General features: G+C 43.3%; 1 protein-coding gene across 4 annotated transcripts in view; it reads right to left on the bottom strand.

The window, feature by feature from the left end:
* Positions 1-12783, bottom strand: part of SORL1 (sortilin related receptor 1) — a 199675-nt gene that overhangs the window by 35243 nt on the left and 151649 nt on the right. For all 4 annotated transcript variants that reach the window (XM_049856795.1, XM_049856797.1, XM_049856796.1 and 1 more), the window contains 4 exons: positions 4053-4184; positions 3399-3522; positions 3071-3240; positions 640-752 (listed from right to left, as the gene is read on the bottom strand). In XM_049856795.1, the coding sequence (XP_049712752.1) occupies positions 640-752; positions 3071-3240; positions 3399-3522; positions 4053-4184 (539 nt within the window). The remainder of the gene's footprint in view (positions 1-639; positions 753-3070; positions 3241-3398; positions 3523-4052; positions 4185-12783) is intronic.

Here is a 12783-nt window from a genome sequence, read left to right as displayed (position 1 = left end):
GAAGACATGTTAGCAAAAGGTAGCCAAAGGCTACGATTCCACCATAAAGAGAAATGACTTTCTCATACCTGCTACCACATGAACAGACCCTGAAAGCATCATGCTGAGCAGAATTCAGTCAGTCACAAATGGACAAATACCATATACACGAAACATGAAGACGAGGCAAATGCAGGGAGACAAAGTTTACTAGTGGTCCCCCGGGGCCCCAGCAGGTGGGAATGGGAGCTATCGCTGAGGAGGTCTTGAGTTTTTGTTTGGGGTGATGTAAAACTTTTGGAAATGAATAGTGGTGATGATAGGACAACTTGGAGAAAGCAATGTCATGGAAATGTAGACTTAAAAATGGTTACAATGGCAGACTTTTTGTTATATACATATACATATTTACATTTTACCACAGTAAAATTAAAACAAACAAAACGGTAAAAAAAAAAAAAGTCTGGGGTATCCTAATAGCTTCAAGGATGTAGGAAGACAGAGGGATGTAGGAGGAAGGATGGACATGACATGTTGTAACAGACGAGTCCTAATTTACAAGGCTGTGCCGTATCTGTACAGCTCCTCATCACAGACAGCACCACTTTGCTCTAACGTCAAAAATCTCTTGCTCCCCTAACACACATGGAAGATACTTACAATGTATTCTCGGACAAGGCCATGGGTGTGTGCAGGGGGAGTCCAGTGACCCACAATCACACCTTCGGCTTCGTTGTAGAGTGACAGCTGCAGATTTTGAGGGGCATCTGGCACTAGAAAAGAGTGAACCTGGTGTTAGCGCCCACCTACATACTATTGTCATTGTTTTGTGCCACTGAGTTGATTCTGACTCATAGCAACCCTACAGACTAGTTAACTAGAAATTTTCCTGAGCTTAAAACAAGAACAAGAAAGAATCTAGAACTGGCATTGGGACCATCCACTAGAAAAGGCTGTCGGCTTGTCCTCATGACGACACCAAACCCTTCCTCTTCCTCTAGAATGCAGGATGTACTATCTACACCCACCACGTGGATAGCCTATCACACTGTGGAGGCTTGTGTGTTGCTGTGATGCCGGAAGCTACACAACTGGTATTTCGAACACCAGCAGGGTCACCCATGGTGGGCAGGTTTCAGCAGAGCTTCCATACTAAAACAGTAGGAAGAAAGGCCTAGTGATCAACTTCTGAAAATTAGCCAAAGAAAACCTTATGGATCACAATGGAACACTGTTTGACTTACTTGCTTTGGACACATCATCAAGAAGGATCAATTGCTGGTGAAGGACATCACATTTAGGGAAGTAGATGGCTGGCAAAGATGAGGCAGATCTTAGGTAAGATGGATTAGCAAAATAGCCACAGAGATGGACTGGAATGTGCCAACAATCATGAGGACGACAAAGGACCGGACAATGTTTTTGTTCTATTGTACACAAGGTCATCATGAGTCACCACTGACAACGGCTATCTATCTCCCTATTGTCCACACATCAGATCATGGCTTCGTCTCTTTTGATATCAATTTGTGGCTCACACGGGCTGCAGGATGGAATCACCCAGGCAGGCTGACTCACCATTGCTTCTGGGTCTTCAATTCTGAGACCTTAATTGTCAAGGACAGCACCTGCTGACTCACCTTCTCATACAACAAAACAGAGAACCCTGAGAATGACCACAAAGGAATGAGACTTACTTCCTAACATTTCAGAACTACATCCACATGAATGTGATCACCTTCAAAGCAGACACGTTAATGAGCTTAGTGCTGGCATGTTCGAGATACTTCTGGATCTTCTCTTGTGGTTGTCTTCAGAGCCAGGTTAAAAGCCCACAATGGTTCATAGTCAAAATTCCTTTTGACCGCAAAGAGTATCTACCCATGTTGACAGCTCATAGAAGAAGAATATTCATGCACAATTAGTGGCCTGCAAGCCCTTTAAGGGCAGGGATCGTGTCTTATTTACCTCTGAATCTTTAACTCTTAACATAACACCTGGGAAACAGTGGGTGCTCAGCTAATAACAGTGGAAGGAAAATTAAGGATAGGGATATTTTAAAGATAGTTCCACAGGTTCTAATGGCAGTTGCAAATGAGGAGTTCACAAAAATATTTTAGGCAACGGAAAAACATCACTGGAATAAGCAGAAACTACCCAATATCAACTGCTTTGAAGAGGGCGAAGGGAGTAGGGACTTTCTTGGACACATGGGTTTCAGTATATTTCTTAAAAAGAGGCACAATATTTCTTGTTCTTCTTATTGCTAGCTGCCAGAAAGTCAGCTCCAATTCATGGCAACCCCATGTACAACAATGAAACACTGTCCGGTCCTGCGCTACCTTCGTGATCACTGGTGTGTTTGAGCTCACTGTGTTGTAGTCATTGTGTCTGTCCATCTCACTGAGGGTTTCTCTCGCCTTCATTGGTCCTCCACTTGACCAAACACGATATCCTTTTCCAGCGATCCGTCCCTCCTGATGATAAGTCCAAAGTAAGCAAGTCGAAGTCTTGGACAATAATCTGTGATTCATGGAGTTTTCACTGGTTAAATTACAAAAGTAGATTTAGGCCTTTCTTCCTAGTCTTAGTCTGGAAGCTCCGCTGAAACCTCTCTACCATGGAAGACCCTGCTGGTATGTGAAACACCTGTGGCATAACTGTCAGCACCACAGCAACACACAAGCCACCCACAGTACGATACCACAGTACAACCAGCTAACAGACGAGTGGTGGACAATACTTCTTAGACATGCCTTAGATGTTAGTGACGGTGAGCTCCTAAGTACCAAGTACTGGGAAGTATCTAAAGAAGGAAGGCAGGAGGCAGGAACTACCAAGAAGTGAAAAAGAGGGCAATGGTGGAGAGAATCTGAAATTAACTTCTTAAAATAGAAGAACATCATCTGAGCTAATACAGAGAATAAATGTTCAACAACTCAGGCAAGAACATGAAACTAAAAGAAAGCAAAGGCACACGCAAGTGGCTATGCTTCCACGCCTCTGAGCATCCTTTGGAAACTCTCTGAAGAATCTTTACTAGCCCACTTAGAGTTGCGCGTAGGCCATAAACGTAAACTATGTTACTTACATCCTTCCGGAGTCCTCAGGTTCACAAAGTCGTTGGTGTTGTGTACCTTGCTCAGACACTGGACCTGTACTTTAACCTGATAGGTGGTATCTGGTTTTAAGACTTTTAACACAGCGCTTGTTTTATTGCTGTGGGTCTCCAGAGCCTTCCATATGCTCTCTCCAACCACCCTGGCCAAAAGAATAGAGATGGAGTCAGACAGAAGCAACATGGGATGGCTCAGATGCATGACTCAGAGCCACACCAGCCACATCACCAGAGACTTTACGGAGCATCTGGTGGCAATGAAGATGCGATTTTCTTCTGCCACGGCAAAGATGAGACCCACCTGTAGTAGATGTTATAAACGCAAGAAGAAGGCATTTTTTTGGGCCGCATCCAGGTCAAAGTTACATCCCCTGAGAAGTCAGCTGTCCACTGGAGATTCTGCACTTTGTATACAGTTAGCTCGTCTATAGACAGAAGAGGAAAAGTAAAAGAAAGTCACACGCTACAAACCCTTGGATTTCAAGGCCAAAGGAAGATCCATGACTAAGGACTCTCCAGACAGAAGAACTGAGTTAACCTTCACCAGCGAGCTCAAGGCAGTGTGTGAGTCATGGGCATCAACTCGAGGTGGGAAGGCCATCTGAAACAAAGCTAAAGCCAGCTCTTCGCTACCAGGGTGAGTTGCCATCTAGTCAATTCTGAGTCATGGCGACACCGACACCATGTGCGAGGAGTAAAACTGTTCCATAAGGTTTTCAAGGTTGTGACCTTTCAGAAGGTCACCAGGCCTGTCTTTTGAGGATGAAGCTGCCTGGACGTTATATCAGAGTTGGGCCAAGCCTCACTTCTCCTGGTGGTCCAAAAGTCGGTCTCATTTTCAGATGTAGGAAAACCTAAAAAGGGTTCTAGCTAGAGGCCCACCCAGGAGCCTTCGGAACAAGCTCTGGAGTGGCTGAATGAAGCCATTCAGACTAGGCACTTGGGCGGTACCCACCACTGCAGGCCATCTCGTCGCTGCCGTCAGAGCAGTCCAGGAAGCCGTCGCAGCGCTCAGACAGCACGATGCAGGTCTCGCCATCCTCACACCTGAACTCCCTGCCCGTACAGGTCAACGTGCTGTGCGTGGCTGAAACACAAAGAACCTTCTTAAACTCACAGGCATGGGCCATGTTGAGAAACTCAAGGCCCAGTACTCAGGCTGGTCTGGTTTACTTGTGTTTAGGAAAAAAGGCTTGAATTCTTCTAAGTAGTCAACTCCTGCTTTAAAATAACAACTCTGGAATGAAGAATGGTAGAATCGAGGCTGAAAGGACGATACCCTGTTATTTAACACTAACAAATGGAATCTGTCTTCAGGAAGAGTGAGAGCTTTGGAGTCAAACAAACCTGGGTTTCAATCCTGGCTCTGTGTGAGCTTGAGCATGTTGCTTGATATCCCCAAGGTCCAGTTCCCCTACATAAGACTGGAGTGACGATTCCATCACTACTGTGATATGAGGATCTATACAGACCAAGCACCTGGAATAGTGCCCAGCTCTTTTTTCATAGCAGGGGTCAGCAAATTGTAGCTATTATTTGACAATACTACTATTTATTCTATTATTGTCATTATTTTGCAGCTTAGAGTGACAGTGATCACTGGGTTGAGCAATAGTAATAGTGAGATGAATAACAATAATACGAAGAGGCAGGCCTACTTTATGTGACACGGTTAATTGCATAGGTTTTTCAAAGCATTTTACATACAATGAAATAATGCCAACAAAAAGCACTGATAAAAATTAAGTTATGCAAATCTATGCCTGGATTATTAACCATAATTTGATGTTCTCTCCAGTTCTGAAAGGAGATTTGAATTGCATGGGAGGCTCTAAATACAAAGCAGTGACAATATGATTGTAAATGACCCTAAAAAAGTGGGAGGAAGGAAAGGGCTAAAGAAATCAAAGCTATTGCCCCCATGCCATCTGGGCTGGCCCAGGTATAAATACTTCAGGTCTTCATCATACAGACTCACACCTGCCTGCCCAATTCCTGAGCCAGTCCTGGACAAGGGAAGTGCTACCATAGAAACCCTGTGAGTAGGGTCTAAAGTTAGTCTGGCTACTCCAAGCCAAAGGTGCCCAGGTCACAATCCCTGGAACTTCTCACTATGTTACTTTGCTCGGCAAAGGGACTCTGATACTAAGCTAAGGACCCTGAGATGGGGAGGGCCTCCTAAATTATCCAGGTGGGCCCAATCTAATCATATAGGTTCTTCAAAGCATTGAACCTTTCCCAGTTGTGGTCAGAAAGAACGATGTGAAGACAGATGAGCGGTCAGAGAGATGCGATGTTGCTGGCTTTGAAAATGAAAGAAGGCGTCGCGAGCCAAGACATGTGGGCAGTCTGTAGAAGCTGGACAAGGCAAGGAAACAGATTCCCTTCTATAACCCCCAGAAGGAAGGAGTACTGCTGACACCTTGATTTTAGCCCAGTGAGACCCATAAGATCATAAATACAAAACTCTAAGATAATAAGTCTGTGTTGTTTAAGCCAGTTAAGTGTCTGGTAATTTGTCACAGCAGTCACAGGAAGAGAGCCTACACTCTAAGGTGCGCATTCCTCAGGCCTCACTTTGGGAATTCCGTCTTGGTTTCCTAAGTTTAAATAATACTTTCCTCACTGGGACTCGGGCCCTAAGCCCCTCCTTCCTCTTGCCCCCCTCCCCATGCACACATAGTTTTTCATACAATAATTATACCATCTCATACCAATACTGTGAGCAATGCATGAACCCCAGCTTAAAAACCCTTGACCCCAAATACACTCATTTAACCAGGGCTTCAAAGTGACGTCCCAGGAAATGAATACTAAAAGAAATCACTAAAGAGATCCCTGATCCTTTGTCATAATCTGAGAGTAATCTACAATAATGAATCTTAGTCAGGTGTTCTGGGGAACTTAAAAAAACACAGATTCCTAGGGCCTGCCCCCAGCCTACTAGACAGAAACATGGGGCTGAGCGTGCGTGGTTTCTGCAGGCTCCACACTGGTGCATTAGAATCAGCCACATCAGAGAAACTCCATTCTAGGATAAAGAACAGGCAGTTCCCTTTTCTATCTGAAGCACTGCATCCATTTCTGGGTATGACATTTTGAGACAAAGATGGATAAACTAGATAATGTTCACATGAGAGCAACCAGGATGGTCAGGGACTAGATAAAGGATCCAGAGATATCTTCCTAGAGATGAAAAGGTGTGAGGATGTAGGGAGTGCGGAATGCGGTAATGACTGTCCTCATCCGTATAGACACCAAAGAATTAAAACTCCTCTGCGTGAGTCTCTAGGATGGAGGCACACACTTCAGATCAATTTTTTTTTTTTTAATTGTCTCTAATACAGTGATTCTCAATGGAGAGAGGGGTGGTATCAAAGTCACCTGTTAGGCTTTTTACAAACTGTAATCCCTCATCTCACGAAAAGCAATGCATCCCGGAGTTCCGTTACATGCTGTTCTATAATGTACTGTTCAGTGCCCATGGTACTGAAGGAAGAAGTCCAAGCTGCACTGAAGGCATTGACGAAAAACAAGGCTCCAAGAATTGACAGAATATCAACTGAGATGCTTCAACAAAGAGGTGCAACGCTGGAAGCGTTCATCCATCTATGCCAAGAAATATGGAAGACAGCTACCTGGCCAACAGACTGGAAGAGATCCATATTGGTGTGCATTCCAAAGACATGTGATCCAATGGAATACAGAAATTATCAAACAATATCATTAATATCACATGCAAGCAAAATTTTGCTGAGGATATCTTAAAAATGGCTACAGCCTTACATCAACAGGAAACTGCCAAAATTCAAGCTGGATTCAGAAGAAGACGTGGAATGAGGGCTATCACTACTGATGTCAGGTGGATGTTGGCTGAAAGCAGAGAATACCAGAAAGATGTTTACCTGTATTTTACTGACTATGCAAAGGCATTGGGCTTAGTAGATCATAACAAATTACAGATAACATTGCAAAGAATGGGAGCTCTAGAGCATGTAATTGTGCTCATGAGGAACCTATACGTAGACCAGGAGGCAGTTGTTGGAACAGAACAAGGGAATACTACATGGTTTAAAATCAGGAAAGGTGTATGTCAGGGTTGTATTCTCTCATACTTATTCAGTCTGTATGCTGAGCAAATAATCTGAGAAGCTGGACTATATGAAGAATGGGGTATCAGAAAGCAAAGAGGACTTGAAGCACTTACTAATGAAGATCAAAGACCACAGTCTTTAGTACGGATTACACCTCAACATAAGGGAAACAAAAATCCTCACAACTGGACCAAAAAGCTACATCATGATAAACAGAGAAAAGGCTGAAGTTGTCAAGGATTTCATTTTACTTGAATCCACGATCAACACCCATGGAAGCAGTAGTCAAGAAATCAATGCACTGCATTTGGCGAAGCCACTGCAAAAGATACCTTTAAAGTATTAAAAAGCAAAGATGTCACTTTGAGGACAAGGTGCACCTGACCTAAGCCGTGATATTTACAATTGCCTCATATGCATCTGAAAGCTGGACAATGAATAAGGAAGACCAAAGAATTGATGCCTTTGAATTATGATGTTGGACGTGTTATCCGAAGGGATGAGTCCCTGGAGAAGGACACCATGCTTGGTAAAGTAGCGGGTCAGCAAAAAAAAGGAAGACTCTCAACAGGATGGACTGACAGAGGGGCTGCAACAATGGGCTCAAACACAGTAACAACTGTGAGCATGACTCAGAACCTGGCAGTGTTTCGTTTTGTTGTACACAGGGTCACTATGAATCAGAACCAACTCAGTGGTACCTAATAACAACAAGACTATGAATCAAAGGAGCTCTGGTCGCACAATGGTTAAGCATTCAGCACGAGCTGCTCTGCAGGAAAAACAACCTGGCGATTTGCTCCTGTAAAGGTTACAGCCTAGGAAACCCTATAGGGCAGTTCTACTCTGTCACATGAGGACACTACGAGTCGAAAGAAACTCGATAGCAAACAACACTATGAACCAAATACCATACCAGAAGCTGAGAACACGGTGATGTATAAAACAAAGGGCCTGCCTTCATGGAACTTACCTTCTGTCAAGAGAAAGAGTCGGCAAATAAGCAAACACACAAATGTATGATTTCAAATGGGGATAAGGACTGAAATGGAACATAAAGAGAGTGAGGGAGAGGGGAGAGGCTGCCATTTTATACAGGAGAGTCAGATGGGCCTTTCTGCTCAGAGAGGATTAGTTTCAAAAACACTCGGCTCCCCAACACAGAAGTATTTAACTTGGTACAAATGTGGTAAACTATACTCAAACTTCAGCTGAGTAATAAAGCAGGAGGTCGTTCAAGTTTTTTGTCAACAATATGGAACCTGTCTCAATATTTGGAAAGCAGGAAAACATGGGTTTTAGAAACTAGGAATAAGCTTGCTGTTAATCTCTGAAAATTCTTAAAATGATCATTAAACAGATGATTAATGGGCACCTAGAAGAGAACACAGTAGCCCCCAGGGACAGAATCAGGCCGCAGTAACTGTTCCCTCTTCTGATAGGCTTACAGATTAACGGGTTGGCAAACATTGTGGATGTAGCACGTTCTGATTTTAAGACCCCATAACCAAGCAACAGGAGCCCTGGTGGTGCAGTGGTTAAGGCACTTGGCTGTGAACCAAAAAAGGTGGGCAGTGTGAACCCACCAGTTGCTTCGCAGGGGAAATGGGCGGCAGTCTGCTTCCACAGAGATTTACAGCCTTGGAAATCCCAGTGGCATTGCTATGAGTCAGAACTGACTTGACAGCACTGGGTTTGGTTTTTGGTTTGGAACCAAGCAACACCTTTGTGAATAAGATAAAGTTGAAACAGGCTGAAGAAACTGACTTAAAGAATGCCAATTAGTGAGTTAATTGGCAGTGAGGCGCTCTTGGTGATAATGCTCATTTCCGCTTTGTTAAACTTATTGCACTGTTGCTTATTTGGCTCGATGTTCCTATTATAATTTTGGGGAGTTTGGGGTCAATATGCCCTTATTTTAATGCCCCAGAGGTCACTACCAGTTCCAGCTGCCATCAAGTGGATCCTGACTCAGGAGGATCCATGTGCGTTAAAGCAGAACTGTGCTCCACAGGGGTTTCAATAGCTGATTTTTTGAAGTAGATCACCAGGTCTTTCTTCTGAGGTGCCTCTGGGTGACCTTGACCCTCTGACCTCTCGGTTAGCAGCTAAGAGCTGAGTTAGCCATTTGCACCACCCAGGGACTCAAAATTTACACTAATCCCTATTTAATTTCTGTTAGTTTTTATGTATTCTGCCCTGATATGACCTTTCAACATGGTATAACAGAAAGACCATAACTTTGTATAAAGAAAACATCATGGATTGAATTGTGTCCCCCCAAAGTGTGTGTCAACTTGGCTAGGCCATGATTCCCAGTATTGTGTGACTGTCCACCATTTTGTCATCTGATAGGATTTTCCTATGTGTTGTATATCCTACCTCTGTGATGTTAATGAGGTGGGATTAATGGCAGTTACGTTAATGAAGCAGGACTCAATCTACAAGATTAGGTTGTGTTTTAAGTCAATCTCTTTTGAGATGCAAAAGAGAGAAGTGAGCAGAGAGATACCGGGACTCCACACCACCAAGAAATAAGAGCCAGGAGAACAGCAGGTCCTTCGGACCTGGGGTCCTGAGAAGCTCCTCAAACAGGGAAGATTGATGACAAGGACCTTTCCCTAGAGCTGACAGAGAGAGAAAGCCTTCCCCTAGAGCTGGAGCCTGAATTCAGACTTCTAGCCTCCTAGATCGTGAGACAACACATTTCTCTTTGTTAAAGCCATCCACCTGTAATATTTCTGTTATAGCAGCACTAGATGACTAAGATAGAAACCTAAATAAATATCCCATTCTCTTACTGATCAGGTGATCCTCCTTGAGCCTTAATTTTCCTATCTCTAAAATGAAGATAACACCAACACCACAATGTTATTATGAGAATTAAATGTGCCTGAGAATGGCGTATTAAATCCATCCACGAATGTTAGTTTCCGTTTCTGAATCCTGATCGTTTCACTCAGAATAAGAGCTCTCTCTCTCACATTGTATTATCTGCAAATGCAGCAAGATCCCTTCCAAGTTTCCATCCAAGTCACTGGAGACATTTTGAAATAGGACAGGGCCACTTAAAAGGCATCTGAGAATATCATAACAGCAAATAAAGAGAGTAAAGTAGGAGCAGTCTGGAGAAGACGGCTTATGATTAAGAGAACAATATCAAAAACTAACAGTATACGAGAGGGGGGCGGGAGGGAGAGTGGGAGAGGGTTATTTACTGATTAGTTACTAGATAAGAACTACTTTAGGTAAAGGGAAGGACAATACTCAATACATGGAAGGTCAGCTCAACTGGACTGGACCAAAAGCAAAGAAGTTTCCGGGATAAACTGAATGCTTCGAAGGTCAGCGGAGCAAGGGCGGGGGTTTGGGGACTATGGCTTAAGGGGACTTCTAAGCCAATTGGCAAAATAATTCTATTATGAAAACATTCTGCATCCGACTTTGAAGTGTGGCGTCTGGGGTCTTAAATGCTAACAAGCGGCCATCTAAGATGCATCAATTGGTTTCAACCCACCTGGATCAAAGGAGAATGAAGAACACCAAGGTCACACGGTAACTATGAGCCCGAGACAGAAAGGGCCACATGAACTAGAGACTTATATCATCCTGAGACCAGAAGAACTAGATGGTGCCCGGCCACAACCGATGACTGCCCTGACAGGGAGCACAACAGAGAACCCCTGAGGGAGCAGGAAAACAGTGTGATGCAAACCCCAAATTCTCATAAAAAGACCAGACTTAATGGGCTGACTGAGACTAGAAGAATCCCAGTGGTCATGGTCCCCAAACCTTCCATTGGCCCAGGACAGGAACCGTTCCCGAAGACAACTCATCAGATATGGAAGGGAGTGGACAATGGGTTGGAGAGAGATGCTGATGAAGAGTGAGCTACTTGTATCAGCTGGACACTTGAGACTATATTGGCATCTCCTGTCTGGAGGGGAGATGGGAGGGTAGAGAGGTTTAGAAACTGGCAGAATGGTCACAAAAGGAGAGACTGGAAGGAGGGAGCAGCCTGACTCATTAGGGGGTGAGTAAATGGGAGTATTTTTTAAATGGGAGTATGCAGTAAGGTGTATATAAGCTTATATGTGACAGACTGACTTGATTTGTAAACTTCCACTTAAAGCACAATAAAAATTATTTAAAAAAAAAAAGAAAAAGAGGAAAACCCTCAAAAAACAAAAAAAAAAACTACAGTGGCCAAAGAAAGGAAGAAAGCAGGCAGGCATAACATTGAGAAAAAAAAACAAAAAAACAGTTGCCTTCGAGTTGATTCCAACTCATAGCGACCCTATAGGACAGAGTAGAACTGCCCTGTAGGGTTTCCAAGGAGCAGCTGGTGGATTCAAACTGTGGACCTCCTGGTCGGCAGCCAAGTTCTTAAGCACTGCGTCACCAGGCTCCATAACTATGAGAGAAGCACACAAAGCAACAGAAGCAGAAGGAAGGATCTGTTAAGGCTTACCAAAGCTTGCCACACCCTGCTAAATGCTGACAAGCTTTAAAAATATAAATTGACACAGCAGACAAATTAATGATATTGAAAACAAACTCCACCTGCAAATCCAAAACACAATAACAGCGCAAAACAAAACCTTCATTGATTTTGAAAATAAAAAAGCTCAACCCTACAAATTATAGAAATAAGAAAGGTATGAGAAGAGGCGTAACACAGAAACACTAACTGAGAAAATAAAAAATACTCTTCACTATTTGAATTGATTTGGTTTACTTATTTTTATGAATGGCAAATACAAATATCAAGAGATACCAAATTATCTGAGTCCTTTTGGTTTCTAAGTTTCCAGATAACAAGTAGTGAGTGTCCCAATCGAGAGAGACTCATCAAAAAATGCCTCTGAATCTGTTCAGTTTCTGATTTCGGAAAGCCAGGTTTTAGTAATGAGGGATTCCTGTACAATTTTCCTAAATTGAAAACAAGGGAACAAAACGAACAACAACAACAAAATCACCTTAGCCTGGAAACTGAGGAAGTAGAAAGATTCAAAGACTCTCCAGGGGTACATCTTGGAAAAAAGCAACCTAGCAAATCTCCCAACTTCCAAAGGATCCTTCAGACAGCCAACACAAAAGCAGAAGTGACTTCTCTCATCAAGGACATGAGAGGAGGCAAGGATTCTGAGGGGCCCCTTGTGCACTGTAGAAAAAGTAAACATGAGGAGAAAAACTTACAGGTTGTGGAAATCAGTGAGTTTCACCTCTTGTATTAAGGACTGGTTTTTCTCTCAGTTCAGAGCATACCACATTTGTCACTAAAAGCCCATGACTACAGAGATCATTATAAAGAACAGGGAGTGTGAAACTGGCAGAGGCTCGTTAAAGAAGTAAGCAGAGAAAAATGAAAAAGAAAATGCATCCTACAGTGTCTGGCCCTTTTAACTTTCTACCAGAATGCCTCACACCACCTCAGACTCCCATGTGAATGAATAACCCTTTATTGCCCAGCCCCACCCACTGAAACCTGCGAATCTTCACCCTCTATCTCCCACCTCAGCTGGTAGCAACAGCACTCACTCAGCATGGGATGCTGTTAACATTATCTCCAAGATGCCAGGAAGCTACTCT

Source organism: Elephas maximus, chromosome 17 (assembly GCF_024166365.1).
Source record: "Elephas maximus indicus isolate mEleMax1 chromosome 17, mEleMax1 primary haplotype, whole genome shotgun sequence".
NCBI classification, from domain to species: domain Eukaryota; kingdom Metazoa; phylum Chordata; class Mammalia; order Proboscidea; family Elephantidae; genus Elephas; species Elephas maximus.
The sequence above is the reverse complement of the archived record's forward strand: the minus strand, read 5'-3'. Positions and strand labels throughout refer to the sequence as shown.